Source organism: Rhea pennata, chromosome 6, assembly GCF_028389875.1.
Source record: "Rhea pennata isolate bPtePen1 chromosome 6, bPtePen1.pri, whole genome shotgun sequence".
NCBI lineage: Eukaryota > Metazoa > Chordata > Aves > Rheiformes > Rheidae > Rhea > Rhea pennata.
The window spans coordinates 34,809,128-34,818,600 of record NC_084668.1 but is presented as its reverse complement, the minus strand read 5'-3'; the positions used below and the strand labels follow the sequence as shown (position 1 = coordinate 34,818,600).

General features: G+C 40.7%; 1 protein-coding gene across 4 annotated transcripts; it reads left to right on the top strand.

The window, feature by feature from the left end:
* The first annotated feature begins 429 nt into the window (after positions 1 to 429).
* Positions 430 to 8,345, top strand: WDR12 (WD repeat domain 12). Of its 4 annotated transcripts, XM_062579139.1 has the most exons (13): positions 430 to 505; positions 573 to 667; positions 749 to 843; positions 1,302 to 1,408; positions 2,282 to 2,397; positions 2,790 to 2,944; positions 3,676 to 3,721; positions 4,535 to 4,620; positions 4,816 to 4,956; positions 5,077 to 5,182; positions 6,037 to 6,169; positions 7,025 to 7,097; positions 7,865 to 8,345. In XM_062579139.1, the coding sequence occupies exons 1-13, from the start codon at positions 465 to 467 to the stop codon at positions 7,940 to 7,942; spliced, it is 1,272 nt and encodes a 423-aa protein (XP_062435123.1). In that variant the 5' UTR covers positions 430 to 464; the 3' UTR covers positions 7,943 to 8,345. The 4 variants fall into 4 exon arrangements, with proteins under 4 accessions (XP_062435123.1, XP_062435124.1, XP_062435125.1 ...); XM_062579140.1 differs by lacking the exon at positions 749 to 843; XM_062579141.1 differs by lacking the exons at positions 430 to 505; positions 573 to 667; positions 749 to 843 and adding an exon at positions 853 to 1,054.
* Positions 8,346 to 9,473: the final 1,128 nt, after the last annotated feature.

The following is a 9,473-nucleotide window of genomic DNA, read 5'->3' as shown; positions in this document are numbered from 1 at the left end:
ACCTCGCCGCCGACCTCCACTCGCTCTCGGGGGGGGGGGGGGGGGGGCGACGCGGCCCCCTGCCTCCTTCCCCTCAGTGGGACACTCACTACTGGGCGGGGGCGCGAGCCGCCCGCCCGCGACCGTTACGCCGTCCGCGCGCAACGGCTCGCGCGCGCGACCGTTACACCGCCCCCGCGCGCCCCCGCGTAAGCTCCCGGGGGGCGCGGCGCGCGGGAAGGCTCCAGAAGGCGTCTGCCCTACCTGGCCCGGGCTCCGCAGGCTGCCCCGCCGGGACCGCCCCTCGGCGCACGCGCCCGCAGCGCCGCAGCTCGGGGCAACGGCCGCCGCCGCCCGCCCTGCAGCCCGGCAGCGGCGCCTCGCGCGAGCCGTAGTCCGCGCGGGGCGCTGCGGTCTCCGCGCCGCGCATGCGCCCTTGGCACAGGCGCGACGAGCCGCTGCCCGAGCGCTCGAGCCGCGGCGGCATGGCGCAGCTGCAGGCGCGGTTCCGCACGCAGAGCCAGAGGTGAGGGGCGGGCGGCGGCGGGCCGGGCCGGGCCGGGCGGGGCGGTGACGGCGTTGTGTGCCCGCAGGTACGCCGTCGAGGATGTGCCCTTCTCGGTGCCCGCGGCCTCCGAGGTCGGCGACCTCAGCAACCTCATCAACAAGCTGCTGGCGGCCCGCGACGGTAGGTGGCTGCGGGGCTGGGGCGCGGCGCGGCGCGGCGCGGGCGGCGGCGCTGATCGGCCGCGCCCGCGGTGTGTTTCAGCGCACCACAAGCATGTGGAGTTCGACTTCCTCGTGGAGGGCCAGTTCCTGCGGGTGCCGCTCGTCGCGCACGTGGAAACGGAGAACATCCCCACGGTCAGTCACGCGGCTCCGGCGCCGGGGACCGGCTTGGCGCGGCGCGGCCCGGCCCGGCCCGGCCCGGCCGGGGAGGGAGGTTCTCGCCCGACTCGATTCCTTATTAACAGATCTTTACGTTAGCAGTACCTCTAGAAAAAAATCAAACACAGCGAAGTATTTTAAACCCTAGTTTTACAGCAACAGCTGTAGACGAGGAGGAACCTGAAGAGTAAGATGATTTTCTTTTACCTCCAACTTGTTGTTAACAGTAATTTGATAAGGCTACAGAAACCACTATAATCCAGGGACTTTTTTTCTAAAGACCGCAGTTCCACGACCATGGATGGCAAAGGGCTTGGACAGCCAAGATCTTTGCCCAATGAACTTGTATATTTGTATCACACTACAGGTAATTATTACTATTTTTGATTAAAGAATGAAACCATACTAAATAAGCGTTTTGTCTGTGAGCTCAGGAAGAAGTGGTGGAAATAGAGTATGTGGAGAAATACATGGCACCTCAGCCAGAGGAATGCATCTTCCATGATGACTGGATCAGTTCTGTTCAAGCCACTGAAGAATGGTACCACACTTATCAGTTCTAAGTTCTGCCTTGCTTAATCCTACTGTAAAGGAGAGGACTCTGGTGTCAAATGGAGTAGCAGTCTTTCTCTTTGATAATCTTTACTTTTTCACCTTTTTCTGGTTTTGTTCTGATTTGACCTGGCAAGTCAGTCAGCTACTTACTTGCTTTGGAAAATAGTTCAGTTTTAACACCTCTGTTCTGTGCTGACAGTATCTTTAACACAAGTGGAAAATAACTAGGGTCACATACGATGATATATTTTTAATACAAATGCATAATACCAATGCTGCTTACTGTCCTTTCTCTCAAAGGACAGCAATGATTTCTTTCTTTCCATTTTTTTTAGTATAAACCTTTTTCCCTTCAAATGTGACATTCACAGAGCAACAAACATTTGCAGAACCTTTTTGCAGAGCTTTTTCTAAAAAAACAATTTCTACTGTATTTTTAAATTTATTATCCAATGAGATTGGCAACATTTCTATGCTATGTAATAGTTTGAAAATGCTTTGAGATCTTATAGTACTGTACTGTGAACAATGAATTGTCTTCCATTTTAAATAACATATGCGATCTTAAATTATATCACTTACCTACCAGCATACCTAGTTTTCATTTTCGTGTCCTTGCTTTTCTTTTTGTCCTGTGTACTCCTAGCCTTGCAGTTGTAGATATTCATGAAGCTTAGCTCTGTAACAAAAAGTTCATTTACTTTCCAGAACTCATATTTTCACACATAGTAGTTCAGTAGTTCATTTCAGCTAACCAGTTACTATGCTAACATTTTTCTAAGTTTCTGATAGACAAGCTTTTTTCATAAAACATTCTTTGTTTTAAAGACAAGAATGTTTCAACTTCTGTACCTCATAGGATATTAACTGGCTCCTATGACCAGACTGCTCAAATCTGGTCTTTGGAAGGAAAATCCATTATGACAATAGCTGGGCATACAGAAGTGGTGAAGGACGTGGCATGGGTAAAACAAGGTCAGTATATCTTATTATAGACTAATAATAGATTGATTTGGGGGAGAGAAACATCAATATTCCTCAACCAAAGAATATCCAGTAATCTAAGTGGACAATTATTTTAACCTGCCAGTGATGTTAGGAATATTTGTGTCTCAAAAAAGATCCACTGAGAGTAATGAACTGTTTAATGTGCACATTGTGTGCTGGTACTGGAAGACTGGTTAGTCTTCATTAGCAGGTATTTTTATACATATTTATGTTCATTGAACTTGCAGGGTAATGATGATGTAAACTGAGACATATATCAGATTCTGTATATCTCTCTTTTCTTCTTTGACTGGAATAATTACTATAAATGCTTTAGAAACTTGAGCTGAATGTAACCATGACTTTTTTTTCTTCCTCAGACAGTTTATCATGCCTATTACTTAGTGCTTCTATGGACCAAACTATCCTGCTATGGGAGTGGAATGTGGAGAGAAACAAAGTGAAAGCCCTCCACTGCTGCAGGGGACACGCTGGGAGCGTAGACTCCATAGCAGTTGATTGCACAAGAACTAAAGTGAGTGACTTGCAGAAAGAAATCTTTGTCTTTTGGGATGTTAATAGCCTATATCGCAAAAATAATTTTTTGGTCGTCATGTTACTATGACTGATGCACTGAAATTTTCGGTCTTGTTGTAAATGATGGTTATTAAGGTTTCATCAACACGAGGTCATCTTTTCAAAGAGATGCACTTAACCTCCAATATTGCAAAAAGCTGAGTGTGGCTTCAGATAGCACAAGACCTTGTACTACTGCTTTTGATTTGCGTGAGTAAAGTTGGATGTTTAAGTAAATGTTTCTGATGGCATAAATTTGTGTGTGGGTTGTAACGAACTGTTTTCAAATTAGATATAAATTCTCACAATAATACTGGATGTGAAAAATTTTTCCAAAGTGATATTCAGAAAAAGCAGGTGGCAGAAGTTTCTTTCCTTTTATCCAGGAATTCAACAGTAAGACCATTCATACTGAAGGCAGACTCACCCTTCTCTGCTTGACTCAATATCAGACAGGTTAAAATAAAATCTCCTAGAGCAGGAGGAAATAAAGAGTTTTTTTGTATGCATTTTTCCTGCAAGGAAAGGGAAAAAAAATGATATATACCACAAATACTGTTTTCAGGATTTCAGTGCTGTTCTTCATGTATTATAAAGCATTGGCTTATTTTTTCAAGCAGCATGTGGATTTAGTATGCCTTACAAAGTCTTTCTGGATCAGCTTTTAACAAAATGTTTCTGTTCATACAGTTCTGCAGTGGATCTTGGGATAAGATGTTAAAGATCTGGTCTGCAGGTAAGATCAGTGTAAGCTGGGATTCTTGGCTTTGTAGAACTTCAAAATGGTGTCCATGACAGACAATGAAAATTTGAATATATAGTAATATTAAAGGCAAGCTACAATGATTTTTGGCAATAGCTTTGCAAGATTATATATCATCATCTTTAGTTACTGTTTTTTGTTTGCAAACACTTAAATTTCAGGTATGGTTGACAATTGCCTGCTGCTGTTTATTTTATTCAGAGCGCTCAGTACTTTGCATCTGTTTCATGTTTTTAATAGGGCAATACAAGTGTGCAGGTTTGAATATGGAATCTTTATAAATCAAAAGCTTGTGGATTAAGTTCCTGTTGTATTATTGGCACTGTGATAAGATAACAAGATGGCTAGATCTTTTCTAGAAATACAGACTAATCCCATTTGATCTGAATGTAGTCTTTTGCTATGTCAAGTTATGCTCTTTCAGCCTGGGGTATGTATATGTAGGTACTGTAGCTAAAAGAAAGACTGTGTTTACCAAACAACATGATTCTTCTGTTGGGTTTTTCAGTGAGGAAGGATAGTTTTAAAAAATATAACAAGAACTTCAGAGTTAGTAACTTGTTCTATTTTAAAACTGTATGACCTGGAGAAGATCACTTAATTTGTGTTCATTCTCCTCATACACAGAATGGAGATAATACTGGTATCATTAGAGGTATATGGTTAAATTAAATCATGTATCATAAATGAGTTAGATACTGTGATAACATGAGTTTTTGCATGATCTCTTATAAGAAAATGCATTTCAAAAGTCTCTAAATCAAGTCTGACTGTCTTCTGTCATAGTACCTACAGATGAAGAAGATGAAATGGAAGAGGCAGCTAACAGACCACGGAAAAAGCAGAAAACTGAACAGCTGGGACTCACAAGGGTAAGATGAGGTCCAGGTTTGCCCACGATTTCATTTTTAAAGTTGTGACCATGTAAAATAAATTATCTTTGTTAAAGTGACTATATGGAAACTTCTGGTGATGTGTTTGAGGGTGATGAGACACACATTTATTTGCTGAAACAATAGCTTTGTCTAAGATACTCAATCTAGTCTGTTCTCACTCTTAAATTTTAGACACCCCTCACAACCCTTTCTGGCCACACAGAAGCCATCTCTTCTGTGCTGTGGTCAGATGCTGAAGAAATTTGCAGCGCATCGTGGGACCACACCATTAAACTATGGGATGCTGAGACGGGAGGTCTCAAATCAACTCTGGTGAGATCACTATACACAGTTTAAAGTATTTTCTCACTAGGTGCAACAACAGTCCAGGTTAAAGGAAAAGTTGGAATTCCTTTCTTAGAGTTATTCTTTTTTTTTCCTTTTTTTTGACAGACTGGAAACAAAGTGTTTAATTCTATCTCCTACTCACTACTGTGTCGACGTTTAGCATCTGGGAGCACTGACAGACATATTAGACTATGGGATCCTCGCAGTAAAGGTGAGCTAAAACACGCATCTGCACAAACTTGTTTCTTCAGAATCGGAACTTCTCCTTGTTGGAAGACATCTCACAGACTGTTTTCTGGTACCGGTGCTTGAAACAAGCCATTCGGGAGCTTTTCTGTAATACAAAGATTACTTCTGTTTTCCATCATCTGATGCAAAACTTCCTCAATTTCTTACCTAACAATTTAGAAAATTAACTTAGCTTTAAGCTTTCTGTACTTTTTATAACTTATTAATGAATGTTCAATGAAGTTACACGCCTAAAACTTTGCTTGCCTTTTATTTTATTATTTTGGGGGAGAGTCAGTCCCTCTACCTGCCACACCTAAGTTTAAATTGGAAAGACCATCATTAAAGTGAAAGAGTAGCCAATTCTGAGGTAATGCTGCCATGTCTGACAAGGTGGCTAATCATTTATAACTGAGCTACCAGTTTTATTTCATATACATTTTTACTTACTTAGCTTTTATAAATCTGATTCGGGATTTAACAGTATTATCTTCAGGGGAAGAACTTCACTATTGTATTGTTAATAATATAAGCTTTCCTCCTCGTCCCCCTCCCCACCTCTGCAAACATTTTTTGCAAAGAGAGTTTAGTGATGGGAAAATAAGTTTGGGGGGGGGAGGGGGTTATTCTTTTAACCAGAACTTGTATGTCAATGCTTGCTTTCTTCAAAGTAGTTTGTTTTTTGAAATTAGAATTACAGAATAATGAGGAAGAAACTCTTACCTTGAACACCTAGGTGCAGCTCTGATAGCTTTTTCTCGCTGGATTTTATACATATCTTAAAAGGACCTGTTTCAGTTGACATCTGTTGAGTGGCTTTTTTCTTCCTCTGTGCAGATGGTTCCTTGGTTCTCCTGTCTCTGACTTCTCACACAGGCTGGGTGACATCTGTGAAGTGGTCACCCATCCACGAGCATCAGCTAATTTCAGGTTCTCTGGACAATATTGTGAAGCTTTGGGACACAAGGAGGTAAAACAAACATGCATTCTTTGCTATTTAAAGGGATATGAGCTAATAGAATCAGTTAACCTAGTGAAATGGGAAAAACAGCCTGAAAAGTGAACAAAGAGAAAGAATTGAGGAAAAAACAGCCTCGGTGTCTGTGGAAATCTGAAAATCCTCTAGCATTTAGGAGTCAAACACATAAGAAAGATAAATACTTGTGTCCTACCGGAGGACCAATGGCTTAGCATGTATGGGAGCTGTATGATGATCCAACACAAGACTTTTCTGGCATTAACAACAGTGATGATTGAAATGCAGAAAGCAGCAATGATAACATTGCTACTGGGATTAAGAACAGCAGAGGCTCTGCTAAACATTCCTCTATTTTAAGAAACAAAACACATTCTGTTTCTAAAGAACAAGCTTAATAGCATGAAGTTTTACTTGCTTCTCTTTTCAGACCTTTCATAACAAATACCCAAGGAAAGAATTGGATTGCATTTGTAAGACTTAAACGATTGGTCTGGAAAATACACACAGTCAGGAAGTATCCAAATAAAAGGAGAAAACTGTATAATAAATTATTCCTAAAAAAAGCAAACTCCTTAAGCTTCAATCTCATTAAAGTTGTTTGCAAGAAGGTGAAAAATATTGCTGCTTTTCCTTTTGGGAATGGAGTTAAAACTGTGATCAGCTCTAGAGAAAGCAATAAAAATACAACAGATAGTGGATATCTGTCCTTTGTGAAAGCATTTGTAACTGCTAGACCACATCTGTTTGATAGCATCCTGCCAGTATTTCTTCCTGGGACCAATTTTGCCTACAGTAACTGCTCACGTAACGTCAGGTGTATGACAGTAAATGTCTTTGTTTTACCAGTTGCAAAGCTCCTCTGTATGACTTGGCTGCTCATGAAGACAAAGTTTTGTGTGTGGACTGGACAGAAGCAGGGGTAAGAACCTCAGGAGCAAGATACTCAATTTATGTGCGTAGTAGTTAGGAAGAGGGCTACAAGCAGTTGCAGACCATTTTTCCTTTATGCTTAAAGGCAGAAGAGAGCAGGAAGTTTTAAATTTGTTTTGACTGATAACTGAGCAAAAGAGAAAGAGTAACTGTCTTACTCATTGCAGCATTTCCCCATACTGCATGCAAGGAAGGAGAATGGGGGTTAAGCTCCATAGCATTAAGTGGACATTACACCAGTACTCCAAACAGGGAAGGATATGAGAACAAGAGAATACCTTACTGAGAAAAATACATATCCCAAGGAATTGTTTGCTCAAATGAGGACCAAAGAGGCAGCATGAACAGACACCTGGGGCATGTTAGTATATGTTGTAGGGGAAACTGTACAGTAACCTCTTCTGCTACTGTAGTTCTGCTGCTGTAGTGAGAAACACAGGTGTGTAGAAGGGGAGAAAAAATTTTGTTAATATTCAGGTTCTCGGTTTAGCTCCTCTTCTCAGGAAATGGGAAAAGGCAGAAAAAGCTTTAGAATTTTTTCCCACAAAACTTTGCTTTTTCTACTTTTAGGAGGAGGGTAGGAGACAAGACTAATTCTGCTCTTTGATTCTGGATTTTGGTCATATATTCAAAGCTCTCTATTCATTACTTCTCTTGTTTAGCTCTTCAAAGGAAAGAAAATTGGACTCCTCAACTCTTATTTGGATATTTTGCTTAGTTTTGATACTAATCACGGTTTATTTTTTCTCTCATTAGTTGCTACTGAGTGGCGGTGCAGACAACAAACTGTACTGCTACAAATACCCAGCCGTAGCCTCTGATGTTGGAGCATGAAGGTCAACAGCTAGAAGATTTGTAAAAGATACTTTGCAGCAGTCCCTCTCTCTTGGCTTCCCTACACAACTAACCTCTGAAGACAACAGTTTTCTGTAGCTCAGAGAGCAGCTGTTTCTATTTTTTTTAATTGGTAACCTATATCCATATTTATAATGGAGGAAGGGCAAAAAGCAGCTTTAAACAAGATTAGTGCGAAACAAAAAATCAGTCTTCCCTCCCTTTTTGATGAGCAAACATGGCATTGAATTAACATCTTTTCTCTTGTAAGAAGACTGTACAAAACCTACTGCCATGTATTAAAAAGTCAACTGTTTCTGATATTTGCAGAAAAATTACTCATTGGACTAAATTATTTTTTAAGTTTACCCATTTTTTCCTTAAAATAAAGTTTTTATCTATAGTTCATTGTTTTAGTGCCTTATTTCAGAGAGAGAGAGGTTAGATTTCTGCAACTCTCATTTCAGCATGGCTGTTACTAGTTCTTTAGATTAGGTCCTTAATTGGCAAGTCCAGTCCTGCTGTTGGGGATGAAGACTTTTGTTTGCAGTGCAAGTGTATGATCTACTTATAAAGGAACTTGATAGACTTACTTACTGGGAAATGGGAAATTACATTTTTTATTGCTCAGAAGTTAGGGCTGTACATATATACTTTACAAAAATATCCCCACCTTGTTCCACAGTACGCACTATATTGTCCTCCAAACATGCAGTTTCCTCCTTTAAAATAAGTATGTGAAACTAGAATGGCCAGCATGACTTGATTTTAAGTTTTTGAAAATTGAGTCAAAAACAAAATGATTTTTTCCAGAACCAACGTGCTGACAGTGATTCAACTTTTTTTTTTTCCCTGCATCTTTCTAGTGCCCCAGTAGCATTACATGGAACAGTAAAGCATTGTTTTTATGTACTAACAGCTAGTTTTCCTTAAACAAAAGGGAAATTACAACCAAGGGGACTAAATACAATCAACAGCTGCAATCTTTACCCATTCAATCTGTGTCCGTATTGATACAAAAGTTGAAAATGACACATTAGTCACTTCCTTACATTGTGCATTTAATATTAGAAAATGTCATCTGTCAGAATTCTAGATAAGTCTGATCATTGTCTGACAATTTCTTTTTCAAGTTGGCACCCCAAAATAGGAGTTCTTAAACTGGTTATTTTTTAGGTCATTGAACCAATTAGTATGTTCATATAAGCACAAAATACTGTGTAGGAAGACCAACAGAAGTGAAACTATTCTGGTTTGAGAATACTGCATGGAAACTACAAGTTCTGGAGTTTGTATTCAGTCTGCAGGGACAAAGCTATATAGCTTGCTATTTTGGGTCAATCCCTGACCAAAGTTATGATTCTTAAAATATTTTCAAACTACTTTTTTTTTTTTTGGGGGGGGGGGGGGGGGGGAAGCACCTGCTTTGTTTTTGAAAGATTTTGCTTTTTTTTTTCGCTATATCCTAATACCTGGCTTGAGCTAATAACTTCTGCTAGCACGTATGCACTACGTTAATACAGTTCAAACA

Coding starts and splice junctions, on each gene's coding strand:
- WDR12 (XM_062579139.1), top strand. CDS start 465: ATGGCGCAGCTGCAGGCGCGGTTCCGCACGCAGAGCCAGAG. Junction 2,945..3,675: donor TTGATTGCACAAGAACTAAA/GTGAGTGACTTG, acceptor CTGTTCATACAG/TTCTGCAGTGGATCTTGGGA. Junction 6,170..7,024: donor AAGCTTTGGGACACAAGGAG/GTAAAACAAACA, acceptor TTGTTTTACCAG/TTGCAAAGCTCCTCTGTATG.